This window comes from Microcaecilia unicolor, chromosome 9, assembly GCF_901765095.1.
Source record: "Microcaecilia unicolor chromosome 9, aMicUni1.1, whole genome shotgun sequence".
NCBI classification, from domain to species: Eukaryota; Metazoa; Chordata; class Amphibia; order Gymnophiona; family Siphonopidae; genus Microcaecilia; species Microcaecilia unicolor.
In genome coordinates, this window is record NC_044039.1 from 44,829,752 (window position 1) to 44,852,763 (window position 23,012).

At 48.0% G+C, this 23,012-nt stretch overlaps 1 protein-coding gene across 1 annotated transcript in view; it reads right to left on the reverse strand.

The window, feature by feature from the left end:
• Positions 1 to 23,012, reverse strand: part of WNK1 (WNK lysine deficient protein kinase 1) — a 515,889-nt gene that overhangs the window by 253,186 nt on the left and 239,691 nt on the right. The window contains 2 exon segments of the mRNA XM_030214920.1: positions 12,228 to 12,570; positions 20,805 to 21,024. Of these exon segments, the coding sequence (XP_030070780.1) occupies positions 12,228 to 12,570; positions 20,805 to 21,024 (563 nt within the window).

Consider the following 23,012-nt stretch of genomic DNA (forward strand, 5'->3'; position numbering starts at 1 on the left):
CACACCAGATGGCTCACCTTTATCCACATGTTTGATCACCCCTTCAAAAAAATGTAGCTGATTGGTGAGGCAAGATTTCTTTTCACTAAATCCATACTGACTTTGTCTCATTAATCCATACTTTTGAATATGCTCAGCAATTTTGTTCTTTATAATAGTCCCTACCACTTTGCCTGGCACAGACGTCGGGCTCACCGGTCTATAGTTTTCCAGATCAGCTCTGGAACATTTTTTTTTTTTTTAAATTGTCGCTGCATTGGGCACTCTCCAATCTTCTAGTACCATGCTTGATTTTAAAGATAAATTAAATATTACTAACAATAGTTTTGCATTTTTCAGTTCAATCAGTACTCTGGGATGAATACCATCTGGTCCAGGCGATTTGATACTCTTCAATTTGTCAAATTGCACCATTACATCCTCCAGGTTTAGAGAGATTTCATTCAGTTTCTCTGACTCGTCAGCATTGAATACCATTTCTGGCATCGGTATCTCTCCCAAATCTTCCTCGGTGAAGAACGAAGCAAAGAATTCATTTAACCTCTCTGCTATGGCTTTGTCTTCCCTGAGTGCCTCTTTTACTCCTCGGACATCTAACGGTCCAATTTATTCTTTTGTCGGCTTCTTGCTTTTAATATACCTAAAAAATTTTTTTTACTATGAGTGTTTGCCTCCAACGCAATCTTTTTTTCAAAGTCCCTTTTTACCTTCCTTATCAGTGCTTTGCATTTGACTTGCCATTCCTTATGCTGTTTCTTATTTTCAGTCAGATCCTTATTCCATTTTCTGAAGGTTTTTCATTTAGCTCTAATAGCTTCCTTCAACTCATTTTTAACCATTCCGGCTGTTGTCTTGTCTTGCTCCATTTTACCAAAATCAGTACATCTGAAATCCAGTACTGAGTTTTCTGTCCGCACTCCACCTTTATATCAAACCATATCGTGTGATGATCACTATTACACTGGTAGCTATCCACCCGGATATTGGAAACACATCCGCCATTTGTGAGCACTAGAACCAGCATTGACTCTTCTCTAATAGGTTCCATCAACATTTGTCTGAGGCAAGGCACATTGACAGGCATCCACGATCTCCCTACTTCTTTCCGATCCTGCTGACGGGACATTCCAATCCACATTTGACAAGTTGAAATCTCCAAAAAGTAGCTCCTCCCCCCCTTTCACACCAAGCTTTTGAATACCTTCTCTAGCTTCTCCATTTGTGACAAAGGTCTGTAGATAACACTCGTGTGGACCAGTTTCCATACCATTCCCCCCCCCCCTCCGTGTTTAAAAATTTTCTGACACAGAATTTACAGATAGCCTGTAGAAGGAACAGTAGGGTCAAGTTCGGTCTTCATTCCTACACCCTCCCCAGCTCCCAACCACCCTTTGCACAACTTATAGTCATCATTTTAATTAGAATAAAAAGAGAAGCGTTTTCATTAGAGTTTTAATTATATTTAATTAGCGTCTGAGAACCAAATACTAAATAAATTACACATTATTCCATATAATCTTAAGGCTCTTTATAGTCATCTAATATCCCTAGTACCTTGAGACGTTTTAATTAGAGAACTCAATAATACTAAGACGCAGACAGCAATCCAGCAGCAAGAGGGAAGCTATCTAGTTTTCTGCACTGTCACATGTATGATTATCTCAGAGTTAGTGAGAGGTTATATGTGTGTACTTGTTACAAAGATTTCTCTTGAGGCTAGATTAGCAGACTTGGAGGAGCTGAGAAAGTCAGGTAGGAGACAGGAGGCCTACATGGCCATTGCAGAGAAGTCACACATCCAGTCTGGCAGCCCCTGTGCTGCCTTGAAGGAGAGAGGTCTCCTAAAAGGAGAGCATCACTCTGGTGAACTTGGAAGTAATTCTGTAGCCAGGACAAGCACACCAGGGGATGCAATATCCTCTCGCACCGAGGATGTGTCTCCAGGAGCTTCTAGCCAGGAGGGAAAGGTTAGAACAACTGTTGGCGCTGGTGATTCGATTATTAGGCATGTAGATAGCTGGGTGGCTGGTGGATGCAAGGATCGCTTGGTCACTTGCCTGCCTGGTGAGAAGGTGGCGACACTCACGCGACACCTAGATAAGATTTTTAAACAGTGCTGGGGAGGAGCTGGTTATCTTGGTACACGTAGGTATCAATGACATAGGAAAATATGGGAGGTTCTGGACGCCAAATTTAGGCCCTTAGGAAGAAAGCACAAATCCAGATCCTCCAAGGTAGCATTTTCAGAAATGCTCCCCATTCCACGCACAGGGCCCAAGAGACAGGCAGATCTCTGTAGTCTCAATGCATGGATGAGGCGATGGTGCAGGGAGGAGAGTTTTAGATTTATTAGGAACTGGGCAACATTCTGGGGAAGGGGGAGCTTACTGGGCAACATTCTGGGGAAGCGGGAGCTTGTTCCAAAAGGATGGGCTCCACTTTAACCAGGGTGGAACCACACTGCTGGCATCAGCATTTAAAAAGGAGATACAGCAGCTTTTAAACTAGAAACTGGAGGAAGGCAGTCACTCAAAAGCGCATGGTTCAGAAAAAGGTATCTTTCAAAGATATCACCAAAACAGGGAATATATATGGTATCCCAATAGCCAGGCTGCAAGAGACCATAGTGGACAAGGTGTCTTTAAATAAAAAGTAGACAGATTTTCAAGATTGCAAATGGGAAAATTAGGTTCTTACCTTGGTAATTTTCTTTCCTTTAGTCATAGCAGATGAAGCCATTACGTATGGGTTGTGCCCATCAACCAGCAGGGGGAGATAGAGAGCACTCAACTTTTCACAGTGCCTCATGGCCAGCCAGCTCCACTGCCTCTTCAGTATTTGAAGCTTCCAAAGCAGTATGGCAAACCGCAATGGGAATAGCATGAACTTTCCTCACAGCGAATGATGGCCCCTTAACAAGGGCATGAACTCAAAAGGAGGGCATGAACACATCCTCCTGGAGGGAATAAACTCATCCTCCTTATTGTATAACTGGAGGGGATACACGCAACCTCCTGGAGGGAATAAACTCATCCTCCAAAACATAAACTGGAGGGAATGAACTCATCCTCCTATAAGTGAACATGGATCCTGAAGACTGTTTTCCAACTTTCTCCCAAGGAAGGAACTTCAGGAAACAAGAACAGAACCTGAAACAGATTCACAGCATACAGACAATCATACATGGAGGGCTCATGGCTTCATCTGCTATGACTAAAGGAAAGAAAATTACCAAGGTAAGAACTTAATTTTCCCTTCCTTGTCATCAAGCAGATGAAGCCATTACGTATGGGATGTAACAAAGCAATCCCTATATAGACTGGGAACAGGTCACACCACGCGCTAGCACTTGTGCTCCAAAACACGCATCCCTCCTAGCAGCCACATCCAGCCTGTAATGTCGGGCAAAAGAGAGCTTAGAAGCCCATGTTGCTGCACTGCATATCTCTTGACGAGAGAGTGCTCCAGTTTCAGCCCAAGAGGAAGAAATCGCTCTGGTAGAATGCGCCTTATAGGCTACAGGCGGAGACCGGCCGGCAAGCAGATAACCTGAAAAGATAGTTTCTTTGAGCCAGCGGGCAATAGTGGCTTTAGACGCTGGAGACCCTCTGCGAGGACCTGATAGCAAAACAAACAGACGATCATAGATCCTGAAAGAGACAGTAACTCACAGATACTGCAGCAGAGTCCTGCGCACATCCAACAGGTGCAACTGCCCAAAAGATTCTGGAAACTCCTCCTTATCAAAGGAGGGCAAGAAAATAGGCTGGTTTAGGTGAAACGCTGAAACCACCTTAGGCATGAAGGATGGCACGGTCCGAACCGTGACCCCGGACTCTGAGAATTGCAGAAATGGGTCTCTACAGGACAGCGCCTGGAGCTCTGACAACCGTCTCGCCGAAGTAATGGCCACAAGAAAAACGGCCTTTAGTGTCAAATCTTTCTCCGATGCTCGCCGAAGCGGCTCAAAAGGAGAAGCCTGCAGGGCCTTCAAAACTAGCCCCAGGGTCCAAGCTGGACAGGGTGCTCGCACGGAAGGCCGGAGCCGAAGCACCCCACTAAGAAACCGTGCCACATCTGGATGAGCAGCTAAAGACACGCCTTCAACCTTACCACGAAGGAAGGCCAACGCTGCCACTTGCACCCGCAGGGAATTATAGGTCAAGCCTTTTTGTACACCATCCTGCAACAAGTCCAGAATTGGTGAGACAGGAGCCCGCATGGGTGTGATCGCTTTTGAAGCACACCAAGACTCAAAATGGCGCCAAATCCTGGCATAAGCCACGGAAGTGGAACGCTTGCGGGCCTGCAGGAGAGTGGAAATGACTGTGTTTGAATAGCCTTTGTCCCTCAATTGCGCCCTCTCAATCGCCATGCCATAAGACCAAAGCGGCAGGCGTCCTCCATGGCTACCAGGCCCTGTGACAACAGGTTCGGTACCAGAGGTAAAGGAAGGGGAGCCTCCACTAGCATCTGTCGGAGGTCCGCATACCAAGGCCTCCTGGGCCAATCCGGGGCCATGAGGACCACTTCTCCTGAGTGCAGCCGAATCCGCAGGAGCACGTGCCCTATCAAGGGCCATGGAGGGAACACATATAGTAGGCCCGGAGGCCAGGAGTGAGTCAAGACATCCAACCCTGCCGAGCGTGGATCTCTCCGTCTGCTGAAGAAGCACAGGACTTTGGCATTTGAACTTGTCGCCATGAGATCCATCACGGGCTTGCCCCATTTGGCACATATCTGCAGGAATACTTCGTCTGCTAGTTCCCATTCTGCTGGATCGATCTGATGCCTGCTTAGATAATCGGCTTGCACGTTGCTCTGACCTGCAATGTGAGCTGCCGACAGAAACTGAAGATGCAGCTCGGCCCAGTGGCAAATCTGTTCGGCCTGCGCGGCCAGTGCTCGGCACTGAGTGCCGCCTTGATGATTTATGTAGGCCACTGCTGTCGTGTTGTCCGACATCACTCTGACAGCCAATCCTTCCAGGGTCACTTGAAAGGCCAGAAGCGCCTGAAACACCGCTTTCAACTCCAGGCGGTGATGGACCACTCCGACTCCTCGGGTGTCCATAGACCCTGGGCATGCTTCCCCTTGCAATGTGCGCCCCAGCCCTTCAGGCTGGCATCTGTCACTACTAGACACCAATCGGGGAGCACCAGCGGCATTCCTCGCCGCAGCATGCTGTCTGAGAGCCACCACTCCATGCTGAGTCGGGCCACAGGGAGCCAAGAAAGTCTGCATTGATAATCCGGAGAAACTGGAGACCATCTTTGAAGTAGGGAATACTGTAGAGGTCTCAGGTGCGCTCTCGCCCAGGGCACCACTTCCAATGTGGCTGTCATCGATCCCAGCAGCTGGACAATGTCCCAAGTTTGCGGGCGGGGCATCCTCAGGAGCAGACGGACCTGATTCTGAAGCTTGCACCGCCTTAGCTCGGGTAGGTATACATAGCCCGAGTCTGTGTCGAACCTGGAACCCAAATAGTCTAGAGATTGTGAGGGGGTCAGGTGACTTTTGGCCATATTGACGACCCAACCTAGAGATTGAAGTACTGAGACCACTCTGGCTGTAGCTTGATAGATCTCTGTTACAGAGTCTGCTCTGATGAGCCAGTCGTCTAGGTACGGGTGAACCCGGAACTGGAAATGTTTTTCCCAACACCGCAAACCTCAGAAACTTCTGGTGCGGGAGCCAAATTGGTACGTGCAAGTAAGCTTCTTTCAGGTCTAGAGACGTGAGAAACTCTCCTGGCTGTACCGCAGCAATGACGGAGCGCAGGGTATCCATGTGGAAATGCCGCACTCTCAGGGACTTGTTTAATTCTTTTAAGTCCAGAATAGGGTGAAAAGACCCACCTTTTCGTGGCACCACAAAGTAGATGGAGTATCGTCCGTAGCCGTGTTCGGCGGGAGGTACCGGCAACACGGCCCCTAACTGAATCAGACCTTGCAAAGTCTCCTCTACCGCCGCCCGTTTGGCGGCAGAACCGCATCGGGACTCCACAAACACGTCTCTTGCGCTGAATTCTATTCTGTAGCCATCTCTGATCAGGTCCAGAACCCACTGATCTGAGGAAATATTGGCCCACTCCTCGGCAAAGAGGAAAAGACGTCCTCCGATGACAGGAAGCGAGGAGGGGGCCGGCGCACCATGATTGAGAGGGTCGCCCCTGAACTCCAGGCCTAGAGCCGGTGGCTGCGGAACGCTTGTCCGAGCGAAAGCAGTTCCTGTGCTGAAAAACGGGCACGAGAAGTGAGCCCAGCAGAACGCCCCGGGCGGTACCTTCTAGCTTCACAGAAGCGAGGTCTATAAGGAGTGGACCGCCTAGCCCTTGGAGGAAGGCCTCGGCCTATCTTCGGGCAAGCGCTGGGGTTTAGGATCTCCCAGGCCTTTAACAATTTTTTTTCCCAACTCCTCACCAAATAGGAGAAGTCCTTGAAAGGGCAACTTCACCAACCTTTGCTTAGAGGCCAGGTCCGCTGCCCAATGTCGTAGCCAAATAAGACGGCGAGCCGCCACTGCTACTGCCATTTGTTTAGCCGAAGCTCTGACAATATCATAAAGGGCATCAGCCAAAAAGGACAAGGCCGACTCCAGCCGCGGAGCCACATCCGGAAGGGCTCCGCTCCATCTCCCGGCCTGTTCCACTGCCTGTTGCAACCACGCCAGGCAGGCTCTAGCAGCATAACAACTGCATGCAGACGCCCGAACAGTAAGACCTGCAATTTCAAAGGACCGTTTAAGTGCTGCTTCCAGCCTACAGTCTTGTATATCCTTCAGGGCAACTCCTCCTTCCACAGGGAGGGTAGTTCTCTTTGTCACCGCAGTGACTAGGGTATCTACTTTAGGCATTGCAAAGCGAGCCAAATGCTCCTCACACAGAGGGTATAATTGCCCCATAGCCCTGGTAACTTTCAAAGGTCCCTCGGGGTCAGCCCACTGAGCGGAAATAAGCTCTTGGATGGAGTCAAGCAAAGGAAAGGCTCGAGCAGGCTTTTTGGTACTAGCCATCCTAGGATTCACAGAGAAGGCCGTGCCACTGTCAGGCTCTTCAATAGAAAGGACCTGTAGGGCATCTGAAATAAGCGCTGGCAGCTCATCACGGTGGAAAATCCTCACCGTGGAGCGATCATCCAGATCCTGTGGTAATTCTGCACCTGACTCTGGCTCCTCAGACCACGAAGGCCTGCCAGAACTCTCCGAATCCTCACTGGGGAATACAACAATAACGGGTGATTTCAATTACCCCAATATTGACTGGGTATATGTAACTTCAGGGCACTGTAGAGAGGTAAAATTTCTCGATGAAATCAACAACCGCTTTATAGAGCAGCTGGTTCAGAAGTCTACAAGAGGAGAACCAATTCTAGACCTAGTCCTTAGTGCAGTGCATGACCTGGTGAAGGAGGTAACGGTGATCGGGCTGCTTAATAACAGTGATCATAAATCCAATACGTTAGCATTTAACTTTCAAAAAGAAAACTATGATAAAATGAGAAGAACGGTGAAAAAAAAAGAAAAAACTTAGAGGAGCAACTGCAAAGGTCAAAAATTTACATCAGGCATGGATGCAGTTGAAAAATACCATCCTGGAAGCCAAGGCCAAATATATTCCATGTATTAAAAAAAGACGAAGGCAGGGCAAACAACAGCCAGCACGGTTAAAAAGTGAGGTGAAGGAAGATATTAGAGCTAAAAGAAAAGCCTTCAGCATATGGAAGAAGGATCCAAATGAAAGAAATAGGAAACAGCACAGGAAATGGCAAAGAGACACTCTGAAAAGAAGATTGTGTTGGAGGGAAACACACAGTAAAAGCTTTTTTCTAAGTATATTAAAAGCAAGAAGCCGGCAAAAAAAATCAGTTGGGCCGCTAGATAACTGAGGATTAAAAGGAGCACTCAGGGAAGACAAGGCCACAGCGGAGAGGATTCTTCGGTCTTCACTGAGGAAAATTTGGGAGAGATACCGATGCCAGAAATGGTATTCAATGATGACGAGTCAGAGAAACAATCAAATCTCTGTAGACCTGGAAGATATAATAGGGCAATTTGACAAACTGAAGAGTAGCAAATCACCTAGACCACATGGTATCCATCCGAGAGTATTGACAGAATTGAAAAATGAACTTGAAGAACTATTGTTATGTAATTTATCTTTAAAATCAAGCACGGTACTGGAAGATTGGAGGGTGGCCAATGTAACTATGATTTTTAAAAAGGGTCCCAGAGGTGATCCAGGAAATTACAGCCCGGTAAGCCTGACATCAGTGCCGGGAAAAATGGAATAGACTATTATAAAGAACAAAATTAGAGAGCATATACATAAGCATGGATTAATGAGACAAAGCCAACATGGATTTAGTGAAAGGAAATCTTGTCTCACCAATTAACTACACTAATCAGAACTTTTAATTTGATCTGGGAGGCCCAGCAGTCTGATGAGCGTAGCCTTCTAGGCAGTAGACACTGAGAAGTCCTTTGATAGATTTGGCTGGGCCTTCTTGAGAGGGGTGATGGACTAGATGGGCTTGGCTCCCTGTCCGTTTCCGCATACAGTTCAAGCTCCTCTTACTGACTTACAAGTGCATTCACTCTGCAGCTCTTCAGTGCCTCTCCACTCTTATCTCTCCCTACACTCTTCCCCGGGAACTCCGTTCACTAGGTAAATCTCTCTTATCTGCACCCTTTTCCTCCACTGCCTTCTAGACTCTGTTCCTTTTATCTTGCTGCACCATATGCCTGGAATAGACTCCCTGAGCCAGCACATCAAGCTCCATCTCTGGCCATCTTCAAATCTAGGCTAAAAGCCCACCTTTTTGATGCTGCTTTTAACTCCTAGCCCTTACTCACTTGTTCAGTACCCATATTTTATCATTCCCACTTTAGTAATTCCCTTATCTCTTATTTGTCCTGTTTGTCCTAATTAGATTGTAAGTTCTGTCGAGCAGGGACTGTCTCTTCATGTTCAATTGTACAGCACTGCGTACATCTTGTAGTGCTATAGAAATGATAAGTAGTAGTAGTTGGGGGCAAATTTTGGATCATGGATCGTGGTGCTTTATACAGCCTCAAAAGCATGTCTGTTTTAACTGCTCATATACTCCCTTCTCCATTGGCTGAGGGACTAAACAGGGGTGCCCCCCCATCACCTCTTCTTTTTGCACTTTATATAGAACCTTTAGTAGTGCGGATTCGCCATCATCTGGATGTTCGAGACAGGGAGGGTGGAATACTGTATAGCCCTTTTCACTGATTATGTTCTACTCTGCATTAGGGATCCGGACCTGACTTTCCCCATTGTCTTAGAGGTGTTCTATGAATTTGAAATTTGAACAGGTTGCGGGTTTGAAGGCTAATACACAGCAGCCAGGCTTATATTTGGAAAATCAAGATTTGAAAGCGCCAAACTTCTACAAGAAAAATTACACTGGCTCCCAATTAAAGAACGTATTGCGTTCAAAATCTGCACCCTGGTTCATAAAATCATCTACGGCAATGCCCCGGGATACATGACAGACCTCATAGACCTACCAACCAGAAACACAAGACCAACACAAACATATCTAAATCTCCACCACCCAAGCTGCAAAGGACTCAAACACAAATCAACCTATTCATCCACTTTCTCTTATATAAGCACACAACTATGGAACGCACTACCAATCGCCGTGAAAACAACATATGATCACCTAAACTTTCGGAAACTCCTAAAGACTAACCTGTTCGAAAAGGCATACTCCAATGATCCAACCTAAATGCCTTAACCCCGCAACACAACATTATAAAAGTTCGTACTGGACACAACCTAACTCTTCCCCTTATAACCCCCAATGTGTTTATCACACCTGATCATTACTTTGTCATAACCTCACTTTGTATTTGTTCATACCGGTATTGGCAATCGCCTCTACTGTACCATGTAAGCCATACTGAGCCTGCAAATAGGTGGGAAAATGTGGGATACAAATGTAATAAATAAATTAAAACATGGACAAGAGTGAAATATTAGGTATTTCTACTTGTCAGGTTGAAGAGGACAGGTTACATTCTGCCTTCCTTTTCTGCTTGGTCTCTCATAGTATTAGATATCTTGGAATTTGAGTGCCCTGAGACCTAGATAGGTTATATACTTTAAATTATGATAAGATCCTAGCTCAGATTCATATATACTTGAGATGCTGGAAAGAGTTATGGTAATCTTGGTGGGGCCGTATCGCACCAGAGAAGATGAATGTGTTACCTAGATTGATTTTTCTATTTCAATCGTTACCCATACGCATCCCTCGTAGTTTTCTTCATCGTATGCAAGCCTTTACCTCCAAGTTTATTTGGAATAGAAAGCGCCCCTGCCTGGCACAGTGGGTTCTCGGGGGGGGGGGGGGGGGGGGTGGGTCCTGGCAGGGATGGAGAGCAGTTTCCAACTTCGATTGGTATTATATGGCGGCTCAGCTTTGGATGGTGTTAGATTGGGAGCTTGGGAAGTTCAAGCCCTCAGTACTGCTGGAACAACTGAATTTCCCCTCCCGCCCAACAGGGTCTCTTTGTGGACAACTGAAAGGTTAGGGGATCCCATTTGGGGTCCAAAATCCTTTTTAATGGCATTTGCTTGAAATCTGGAGGGGGGAAGCGTATAGACAATGGGCCCAGGTAGATTTGGCTTCCTCCTTGGCAGTGGTTCATTAGGAGCCAAGTTTTGGGGCAGGGAAAAGAAACAGGGCATTTGTTCAAAAGGAAATGTTGGGATTGATTCATTTCAGGGATGTTATGGTAGGGAGCCATATAACAACTTTTGAGACTTTGCGTTCCTCACATGATCTACCTGTTGGGGATTTTCTTTCCTATATGCAGGATCAGCACTTTATGATGAGGCAGGGTTGGTTACGGGAAGATCCCTGTAAGACAGTGTCTAGAGAACTTATGGTTACTTTAGAAGAAAACTCCTAGACCTATTTTGGTGATATATAGATTTGTAAGGGGTGGGATTCTCTCTCCCATAAATTTATGCATTCCTGGGAAGAGGATTTGCATTGTAGCTTTTCTAGCTCGGAATGGGAGATCATGTGTGAAGAAGTATAGAAGGCTTCAGTTTGTGTGTTGGTGCAAGAAAATGCTAACAAGGTACTTACCTGCTGGTATTATACTCCTGACCAATTGAAGTGCATGTTTCCCATTATGTCAGATGTATGTTGGAAATGTAATGTTATTTAATTGTCAGGGGCCCTCCTAATTGAAATATAGGCTTCTTACAGTATGTTCTATTACACCCACAATGCTCAGCTCAGGTGGATTATTAAAGGTACTTCTGCTATCTGAGATGAAACTGAGAATACAACAAAGCATTTTTGCGTGTGGCTTCTATGCTGTGCTACACACATCTACTTGAAATCCAGTTGGATATAAACTATTTGGCTTTAATTTTTGAACAAGCTTTTAAGGAACAGTTCACTTTTATAAAGATTTTAAGGAAATTTTCATGTTTGGTCCATTTTATTATTTTTATTTATCATCCTTTAATTTGACTTGAGTTTATTGCAACTACAAAATTCTTAAAACTTTAGAATTTTTTTCTATTTCTTATTCTATTTGCACTTCCTCTTGGAAAGTATGGTTAAAATTCTAATAAAATAAAGAAATGCATTAAATATTGGAAGTAGTATTGATAGGTAAAAAACAAGACCAGAGAAAGGAACAATTCCATCAGAGACAAGTGAAAACTAAAGGACTGATATAGAGAAAGGCTGCAGAGAAAACGAGAAAACAAGGAATATGACAGGCTAATAGGAATACAGTATAACAACGAAAGATAGGGGACTATTACGGGACTGTAAGTTATCCAAGCACATCCACTAATACAAAAACCATCATGTTAAACTGAACAGGAAATATAGTAAACAAAAGGCAGATGCAAGTGCCCTGAAAGAAAGCAACGGAATAATGAAAACAGTGAAGACCATATACAGTAGCTGCTGATAAGATATGAGTTACAAAAAGAGCTAAAATGTTTGTGTGAATTTAATGATCGAAAAATTGACCACCTGAAAAGCCAAAAGTGAAACAAAAATCCAGTGAAAAATTGGAAATGACTATCGCTATGAGCATGTCCAAAGCACTGCAATATACAAAATTAATAGTAAAAGATATCCTAAGGAGAGAGCAAAATAAATTCAGTTTGGAAAAAGGGTCAAATATAATGAAAGAAATGAAATGAAATGAATGATGCTTACATATAACCAATATAGTGGGCTGTTGATATTGTAGCTGTTGGTGTTGATCAGCTTCCGGTTCTTCAGGTTCCATCTGCGTAGAAACTGTAGTAGATGTTGTGCACATGGATGCAGAGGAGGGGCCTGTAGCCAGAAGAGTCTGTGCCTGTTTCATCCCTGCTTGGGGGGGGCTTGGTGACTGTTGCTCAAGCTGTTTTTGACTGATCTCTTCCCGTTTCCTTTTTTCCTGCTCTTCTCTCACCTGTTGTCGCTGCTCTCTCTTCCGTTTGATTAGGGACACTCTATCCCGTATAGCTTTGGCCATTGTCTTATGGTCCCCTTCACAGACATAACCTGACTCCACCTACAGAAGGTAAAAACAGATTAACGTCAAAGTTCCTAAAAATAAGGACAAAATCACCATTATCCTATCCTCTCCCCTCCCCCACCACAAAGCAAAAAAATTCCTACCATTCCAATTTTAAACAGTTGTATTTGCAAACTAACACTCTCCCTATCTTGCACACACTTCCCTCATATTTCAGTTTAGTTTTTAAAAACTGAAACTCCCTTCAACCCAACTTCAAGATTCCACTTAACACCTCCCAACTAAAAATATAAATATTTTAGCTGATAAGGGAAAGGGAATGGGACTTGATACATCGCCTTTCTGTGGTTTTTGCAACTACATTCAAAGCAGTTTACATAGCATATACAGGTACGTATTTGCACCTGTGGCAATGGAGGGTTAAGTGACTTGCCCAGAGTCACAAGGAGCTGCAGTGGGCATTGAACCCAGTTCCCCACGATCAAAGTCTGCTGCACTAACAACTAGGCCACTCCAGATCCCCAAGCTCTGTCAGCTGAACATTTCCTCCAAAGATGGCCAGAACTCCCTTTTACAAGTTGGCAGGCAACAACAACTCCTTGAGCCAGCAACGCCAGCACCCCATGCATGCTTAGTTATTGGTGGCTCAAGGATATTGCCTTGTCTGCCGAGCTTAGTAGAAGGGAGAACTCGTTACCTTCAGGGGAGGTCCTCAGCTGACAGGGCTTGGGGATCCCCACCAGCTAATAGCAGGGTCAGGGCTGGTGTTAGCCATGCTGCTAATTCTCCTTCAATCAGTTGCTATTTGTCTTTTCTCCCCTCTTGTTCCATTTCCTCACTACACATGCCTCTGACAAATTGATCTTTCCATTTTAGCTCTTTCCTCTCTTTCTTTCTCTTCTGCTCTCTGTCCACTCAAATTTCACCCTCTTTCTAACCCTTTTCCTTCTTTTTACTTTTCAGACACCTATCAAATTACCATCTCCTTTTTCACCCACTAGCATTCCTATTCCCCATCTTTTCCAGGCTTCCATTCCCGTTCATCTTCAGTTTACTCACTTTTACCATATTTCTACTCCCTGTAATCATTATCCTCTCATTCATTTTCTTGCCACCCCCTACCACCTCACTCCTCAGCCTCTCCCACATGGTTCCCATCATTCTTAGTGTATCCCACCCTCCAGCCTAGCATCTGACCCCTCTTTCTCCCCTCCCTACCCTCATAGCCTGACATCTCCCCATCCCTTCTTTCTACCCTCCTGTCCCCTCCTCATGGTCCAGCATTTCTCCCATTCTCTTCCTTACCACCCACCCGTTTCGCTCTTTTTCTCCTACCCCCTCTTGTGCAGCATTTCTCCTTCCCTCTCCTCCACCCCTATGTCCAACATCTCTCCTTTTCTCTTCCCTCCTTCTCTGCCACTGTCCACCACTTCTTTATGTCTTGCACCCTAACATTTCTCCCTCCCCCCATGCAGCATCTCTCCATTTCTCCCTCCCTTCCACACTGCACCTCCATGTTCAACATTTCCCCACTCTCATCCTCCCTCCCTCCCCCTCCAATGCCATGTCCAATACTTTTTTCATCCCTCCACTCCACTGCCTTGTCCAACATTGTTTTCCCTCTCAGCCTTCACTACTCCTGTGCAGCCTCTCCTCACCCATGTAAATCAATTTTCTCTCTTGCTCCCTCTTCTTCCCATGTAGCATCTCACTCCCCTCCTCCCACATGTCCAACAAAGCGAATGCTACATACCTGTAGAAGGTATTCTCAGAGGACAGCAGGCTGATTGTTCTCACTGATGGGTGACGTCCACGGCAGCCCCTCCAACCGGAACACTTTCTAGCAAAGTCCTTTGCTAGTCCTCGCGCGCCGATGCGCACCGCGCTTGCGCGGCTGTCTTCCCGCCCGAACTGGCTCGTGCCGGCCAGTCTCATATGTAGCAAGACAAAGAGAAGGGAAGACACAACTCCAAAAGGGGAGGCGGGCGGGTTTGTGAGAACAATCAGCCTGCTGTCCTCGGAGAATACCTTCTACAGGTATGTAGCATTCGCTTTCTCCGAGGACAAGCAGGCTGCTTGTTCTCACTGATGGGGTATCCCTAGCCCCCAGGCTCACTCAAAACAACAACCATGGTCAATTGGGCCTCGCAACGGCGAGGACATAACTGAGATTGACCTAAAACATTTACCAACTAACTGAGAGTGCAGCCTGGAACAGAACAAACATGGGCATAGGGGGGTGGAGTTGGATTCTAAACCCCGAACAGATTCTGAAGCACTGACTGCCCGAACCGACTGTCGCGTCGGGTATCCTGCTGCAGGCAGTAATGAGATGTGAATGTGTGGACAGATGACCACGTCGCAGCTTTGCAAATCTCTTCAATAGTGGCTGACTTCAAGTGGGCTACCGACGCTGCCATGGCTCTAACATTATGAGCCGTGACATGACCCTCAAGAGCCAGTCCAGCCTGGGCGTAAGTGAAGGAAATGCAATCTGCTAGCCAATTGGATATGGTGCGTTTTCCCACAGCCACTCCCCTCCTGTTGGGATCAAAAGAAACAAACAATTGGGCGAACTGTCTGTTGGGCTGTGTCCGCTCCAGATAGAAGGCCAATGCTCTCTTGCAGTCCAATGTGTGCGGCTGACGTTCAGCAGGGCAGGAATGAGGACAGGGAAAGAATGTTGGCAAGACAATTGACTGGTTCAGATGGAACTCCGACACAACCTTTGGCAGGAACTTAGGGTGAGTGCGGAGGACTACTCTGTTATGATGAAATTTGGTGTAAGGGGCCTGGGCTACCAGGGCCTGAAGCTCACTGACTACGAGCTGAAGTAACTGCCACCAAGAAAATGACCTTCCAGGTCAAGTACTTCAGATGGCAGGAATTCAGTGGCTCAAAAGGAGGTTTCATCAGCTGGGTGAGAACGACACTGAGATCCCATGACACTGTAGGAGGCTTGACAGGGGGCTTTGACAAAAGCAAACCTCTCATGAAGCGAACAACTAAAGGCTGTCCTGAGATCGGCTTACCTTCCACACGGTAATGGTATGCACTGCTTGCACTAAGGTGAACTCTTACAGAGTTGGTCTTGAAACCAGACTCAGACAAGTGCAGAAGGTATTCAAGCAGGGTCTGTGTAGGACAAGAGCGAGGATCTAGGGCCTTGCTGTCACACCAGACGGCAAACCTCCTCCACAGAAAGAAGTAACTCCTCTTAGTGGAATCTTTCCTGGAAACAAGCAAGATACGGGAGACACCCTCTGACAGACCCAACGAGGCAAAGTCTACGTTCTCAACATCCAGGCCGTGAGAGCCAGGGACCGGAGGCTGGGATGCAGAAGCGCCCCTTCGTCCTGTGTGATGAGGGTCAGAAAACACTCCAATCTCCACGGTTCTTCGGAGGACAACTCCAGAAGAAGAAGAGGGAACCAGATCTGACGCGGCCAAAAAGGAGCAATCAGAATCATGGTGCCTCGGTCTTGCTTGAGTTTCAACAAAGTCTTCCCCACCAGAGGTATGGGAGGATAAGCATACAGCAGACCCTCCCCCCAGTCCAGGAGGAAGGCATCCGATGCCAGTCTGCCGGGGGCCTGAAGCCTGGAACAGAACTGAGGGACTTTGTGGTTGGCTCGAGATGCGAAGAGATCTACCAAGGGGGTGCCCCACACCTGGAAGATCTGTCGCACTACACGGGAATTGAGCGACCACTCGTGAGGTTGCATAATCCTGCTCAACCTGTCGGCCAGACTGTTGTTTACGCCTGCCAGATATGTGGCTTGGAGCACCATGCCGTGACGGCGAGCACAGAGCCACATGCTGACAGCTTCCTGACACAGGGGGCGAGATCCGGTGCCCCCCTGCTTGTTGATGTAATACATGGCAACCTGGTTGTCTGTCTGAATTTGGATAATTTGGTGGGACAGCCGATCTCTGAAAGCCTTCAGAGCGTTCCAGATCGCTCGCAACTCCAGAAGATTGATCTGCAGATCGCGTTCCTGGAGGGACCAGCTTCCTTGGGTGTGAAGCCCATCGATATGAGCTCCCCACCCCAGGAGAGACGCATCCGTGGTCAGCACTTTTTGTGGCTGAGGAATTTGGAAAGGACGTCCCAGAGTCAGATTGGACCAAATCGTCCACCAATACAGGGATTTGAGAAAACTCGTGGAGAGGTGGATCACGTCTTATAGATCCCCAGCAGCCTGAAACCACTGGGAAGCTAGGGTCCATTGAGCAGATCTCATGTGAAGGCGGGCCATGGGAGTCACATGAACTGTGGAGGCCATGTGGCCCAGCAATCTCAACATCTGCCGAGCTGTGACCTGCTGGGACGCTCGCACCCGTGAGACGAGGGACAACAAGTTGTTGGCTCTCGTCTCTGGGAGATAGGCGCGAGCCGTCCGAGAATCCAGCAGAGCTCCTATGAATTCGAGTTTCTGCACTGGGAGAAGATGGGACTTTGCATAATTTATCACAAACCCCAGTAGCTCCAGGAGGCGAATTGTCATCTGCATGGACAGCAGGGCTCCTGCCTCGGATGTGTTCTTCACCAGCCAATCGTCGAGATATGGGAACACGTGTACCCCCAGTCTGCGAAGTGCCGCTGCTACTACAGCTAAGCACTTCGTGAACACTCTGGGTGCAGAGGCGAGCCCAAAGGGTAGCACACAGTACTGGAAGTGACGTGTGCCCAGCTGAAATCGCAGATACTGTCTGTGAGCTGGCAGTATCGGGATGTGCGTGTAGGCGTCCTTCAAGTCCAGAGAGCATAGCCAATCGTTTTCCTGAATCATGGGGAGAAGGGTGCCCAGGGAAAGCATCCTGAACTTTTCTTTGACCAGATATTTGTTCAGGGCCCTTAGGTCTAGGATGGGATGCATCCCCCCTGTTTTCTTTTCCATAAGGAAGTACCTGAAATAGAATCCCAGCCCTTCTTGCCCGGATGGCACGGGCTCGACCGCATTGGCGCTGAGAAGGGCGGAGAGTTCCTCTACAAGTACCTGCTTGTGTTGGAAGCTGTAAGATTGAGCTCCCGGTGGACAATTTGGAGGTTTTGAGGCCAAATTGAGGGTGTATCCTTGCCGGACTATTTGGAGAACCCACTGATCGGAGGTTATGAGAGGCCACCTTAGGTGAAAAGCTTTCAACCTCCCTCTGACTGGCAGGTCGCCCGGCACTGAAACTTGGATGTCGGCTATGCTCTGCTGGAGCCAGTCAAAAACTCGTCCCTTGCTTTTGCTGGGGAGCCGAGGGGCCTTGCTGAGGCGCACGCTGCTGACGAGAGCGAGCGCGCTGGGGCTTAGCCTGGGCCGCAGGCTGTCGAGAAGGAGGATTGTACCTACGCTTGCCAGAAGAGTAGGGAACAGTCTTCCTTCCCCCCAAAAATCTTCTACCTGTAGAGGTAGAGGCTGAAGGCTGCCGGCGGAAGAACTTGTCGAATGCGGTGTCCCGCTGGTGGAGCTGCTCTACCACCTGCTCGACTTTTTCTCCAAAAATATTATCCGCACGGCAAGGCGAGTCCGCAATCCGCTGCTGGATTCTATTCTCCAGGTCGGAGGCACGCAGCCATGAGAGTCTGCGCATCACCACACCTTGAGCAGCGGCCCTGGACGCAACATCAAAGGTGTCATACACCCCTCTGGCCAGGAATTGTCTGCACGCCTTCAGCTGCCTGACCACCTCCTGAAATGGCTTGGCTTGCTCAGTGGGGAGCTTGTCCACCAAGCCCGCCAACTGCCGCACATTGTTCCGCATGTGTATGCTCGTGTAGAGCTGGTAGGACTGAATCTTTGCCACGAGCATAGAAGAATGGTAGGCCTTCCTCCCAAAGGAGTCTAAGGTTCTAGAGTCCTTGCCCGGGGGCGCCGAAGCATGCTCCCTAGAACTCTTGGCCTTCTTTAGGGCCAAATCCACAACTCCAGAGTCATGAGGCAACTGAATGCGCATCAGCTCTGGGTCCCCATGGATCCGGTACTGGGACTCGATCTTCTTGGGAATGTGGGGATTACTTAATGGCTTGGTCCAGTTCGCCAGCAATGTCTTTTTGAGGACATGATGCATGGGTACTGTGGACGCTTCCTTAGGTGGAGAAGCTCCAGGAGCTCAAACATTTCAGCCCTGGGCTCGTCCTCCACAACCACCGGGAAGGGGATGGCCGTAGACATCTCCCGGACAAAGGAAGCGAAAGACAGGCTCTCAGGAGGAGAAAGCTGTCTTTCAGGAGAGGGAGTGGGATCAGAAGGAAGACCCTCAGACTCCTCGTCAGAGAAATATCTGATGTCTTCTTCCTCTTCCCACGAGGCCTCACCATCGGTGTCAGACACAAGTTCACGGACCTGTGTCTGCAACCGTGCCCGGCTCGACTCCGTGGAACCACGGCCACGGTGGGAGCGTCGAGAGGTAGACTCCCTCGCCCGCACCGGCGAAGCTCCCTCCACCGACGTAGTCGGGGAGCCTTCCTGGGAGGCTACCGCACTCGGTACCGCAAGCGGCACCGATGTCGGAGACCTCACCCCGGACAATGGGCCAGCCGGCGCCTCGCTCGACGGTACCGGTGGCGCAAGCACCCCCGGTACCGGAGGGGTAGGGCGCAACAGCTCTCCCAGGATCTCTGGGAGAACGGCCCGGAGGCTCTCGTGCAGAGCGGCTGTGGAAAAAGACATGGAAGCCGATGCAGGAGTCGATGTCAGAACCTGTTCCGGGCGTGGAGGCTGTTCCGGGCTGTCCAAGGGGGAGCGCATCGACACCTCTTGAACAGAGGGCGAGCGGTCCTCTCGGTGCCGATGCTTACTGGGTGCCGACTGCACTCCAGACGAAGCACCACCGTCCGACGACATCAGCAGACGAGGAGGTCTCGATACCACCGACGCAGCCCTCCGATGTCGCCCCGATGCAGAGGGCCGATGCCTCGATGCACTCGATGCAATCGGGGGCGAGGATGAAGGTCCGGGCGCCGACAACGTCGAAGCAGTCGATACTCCGGGTGCCGATGCCGACGAAGAGCCCGAGAACAAAACGTTCCACTGGGCTAATCTCGCTACCTGAGTCCGCTTTTGCAAAAGAGAACACAGACTACAGGCCTGAGGACGGTGCCCAGCCCCCAGACACTGAAGACACGACGCGTGCCTGTCAGTGAGCGAGATTACCCGGGCGCACTGGGTGCACTTCTTGAAGCCGCTGGAAGACTTCGATGTCATGGGCGGAAAAATCGCGCCGGCGAGATCAAAACTCGAAATGGCGAAAATGGCACCACAAAAATAGGGGGAAGAAAAACTTCGACAGAGGCCTAAATAGGGCCTACCCCGACGACGAAAGAAAACTTACCGGGGCAAAACTAGAAGTACGGGAAGGGAGAAAACCATAAAGGTCTCCTTCCGACACCTTTTTTTTTTTTTTTTCCCAAGAACGAAGTCGATAAACGACGCGCGAGGTCAACTTTGGGGCGCGAACGGCGAAACACGACCGTACCGAGCGCGGACAAAAGAAGACTGGCCGGCACGAGCCGGTTCGGGCGGGAAGACGGCTGCGCATGCGCGGTGCGCATCGGCGCGCGAGGACTAGCAAAGGACTTTGTTAGAAAGTGTTCCGATTGGAGGGGCTGCCGTGGACGTCGCCCATCAGTGAAAACAAGCAGCCTGCTTGTCCTCGGAGAATTATTTCTCCACCCCACCCAGCATTGCCTCATCTTACTCCCCACACCAACAGTGCTCTTGTCACTGGCATACTGCAGAATCTAAGACTCGGGAAAGCGACTTTTCCCATCATCTACTGCGTCACTGGTATTGTCCCCACTCCCAGCTGGCATGTTCCCTCCCTTGTTTACTATCATTTCTGGGCCACGTTTTTTATTGTACAGCAAAGTCGCACTGGACCGGGACTCTCTGCGTGCTGCAACTGCTTCCTTCTGGCCGGCACCGTCTCCTCTGAAAGAGGAAGTAATATCTGAGAAGGCGGGGCTGGCTCGAAGGAAGCAGCCACAGAATGCAAAGAGTCCCGGTCCAGCGCAGCTTTGCTGTAGAATAGAAACGTGGCCTAGAAGTGATAGTAAGCGAACGAGGAAACATGCCAGGTGGGGGCGGGGGGCAATATCAGTGAAGCAGCAGCCTGCGGGGAAAAAACGCCTCCCCGAGCTTTATATTCTAGGCTTCTATGGAGTGCACTACTGCTGGTGTTAGGTGGGCCTGAGCTCAAAGTAGGTGGGTCCAGGCCCACCCGGACCCACCTGTGGTTACGTCCCTGGTTATAACCCAATTGAAAAGCAAACCACCTACCATTTCTTGTGCTACATCCTCTGGCACATCCCTTTCCAGATCAAAGGAGAACTCAATGGCTTCATTATCCTTATATTTTCCTTTTAGTTTCTTGATGTCTTCAATGCGTAACCAAAGCTTGATGGCAATCTTCTCACCATCATCCTCTTCTGCTAATTCCACCCGCACACCTGTCTCTTCCTGGAAAAAGGCATGGTTCAAAAGATCCTTGATGGCATACCTATCCAATGCAAATAAAGGAAGACATAACCATAGATGTACAAATCCAAATATGGACAACAAAATTCAAAACTATACAAATGGAACCAGAGGAATGTTTCATGCAGGATATGGCCCATCCTCAGAAACAGCAGAATCAAAATAGCTTCAGAAGTTAAGTGCATAAAATATGCAGACTGTAATAAAACAACACTCAAGATTTACCACTCAAGCTTGTAAAATGCAAGTAAAATTCCTGATTTGCAATTGTGGCAGCCCAACCACATCCCATACACAAGAACTAATAGTCAAGACAGTAATTAGAACCAGCCCAATGGTTCTGGGTCAGGTCTTCTGTTCCCCAGGCAGGCTAGAGATAAAGATGCCACGGAGCAAGTGTTCACCGTTGCTAGGAAAAAAGTCTCAGCCATCTTTTAAAGGGATATCCACCTTCCAGATCTTAAGCATAAATGCCCAAATTCTATATATTGCGCCAAAAAAATTGGTGCCAACTAAAAGCACACTAAGCACAATTCTGTAAAGGCCACGTGGCCTTTATAGAAATGTGCTTAGCATCATAGTTTTCTGCGTCATATAACTCGCCTAAAAATATGTGCCATTTATAGAATACGCCTACCTTTTGTTCCACGCTATATCACTACCAAACTTTCTGCACACTGTATAAAAGCCGATCAACGGTGATTTGAAGTCAGCGCATAAAGACGTCATGCACATGGGGACACTTGGAGAAGACAGTCAAATTTCAGATATGTCGATACAGTTATTTTGGCAGGGCTCTTTCTCCACAAGCAGAAACGGTACTTTGTCGTCCCAGGCCACAGAAGATTCTATCTGCGATATAGGGGGTCCTGGGAGAGTCTTGCTGTTTCCTACAACTCCCAAACCTCCTTCCCCAGGGATGCAAGTAAACAAAGTACTAAGCACAAGTTATGTTCATGATTGTAGTGGTTAGCTGGCCCTGGGGCAGTGCAGGATTTTCTAACCACAAGGCTACTTCCTCCCCTGAGGAGGGATGTTCAGGATGATTGCAAGTTGGGGGGGGGGGGGGGGGGGCAGGAACCAGTGACAAGATTTGAATGCCCCATCCCAAAAGGATAAGGCAAGTGTTCTAACCACCAGTCCACCTCCTACACTCCACCCCATTTGCAATGTGTCCGGTATCATCAGTGATCTCCTAGGAGGGCAGCGTGTTCATGTCACATTGTATGGTTGCTAAATCAAAAACCAAATTATATACTCTACAAATACTGTGAGGTTCAATGCAGAATGACAATCACAACAGCCTTTCTATGTCATGACACATATATACTGATATGGGCACGACATGCTACACTAAGATGGAGGTGGAGGCCGGAGTAGGCATGTCATGTGAAACAGCTGTATTAAAAATCTGTCATGTACCTGGCACTCAACCTCCCTCTCCCTTCTCACCCCTTGTCTCCATAAAGATGGAGGCACTTCCATGAAAGGAGACAGTACCCGCGGCAGCAAGACCAGGAATTCGTCCAGGGGGTGCGTGCCCAGCTGCATGCTGAGGAAGGTGAGTAACACTTTAGTATCTAATGACCCTCTCCACTTCTTGCTCATCTGTATGGCAGCCATTTATTTATTGCATTTGTAACTCACATTTTCCCACCTATTTGCAGGCTCAATGTAGCTTATATTATGCCGTAATGGCGATCGCCATTCCGGAATGAGAAATACAAAATAGTGTTACATTAAAGATCATAAATGTTGAAGTAAATATAAAGTAAGTTAAATAGACAGATCATTTCAGGGATGAGAGAAAGGAGGTGATGCGTTAAAGTTCGTTGGTGAAAATTGAATGAAGCGGTCAGGAGTAGAGAGTTCGGTTTTATCTGGTTTTGCTAGAATGGGAAAATTAGGTTCTTACCTTGGTAATTTTCTTTCCTTTAGTCATAGCAGATGAAGCCATTACGTATGGGTTGTGTCCATCAACCAGCAGGGGGAGATAGAGAGCACTCAACT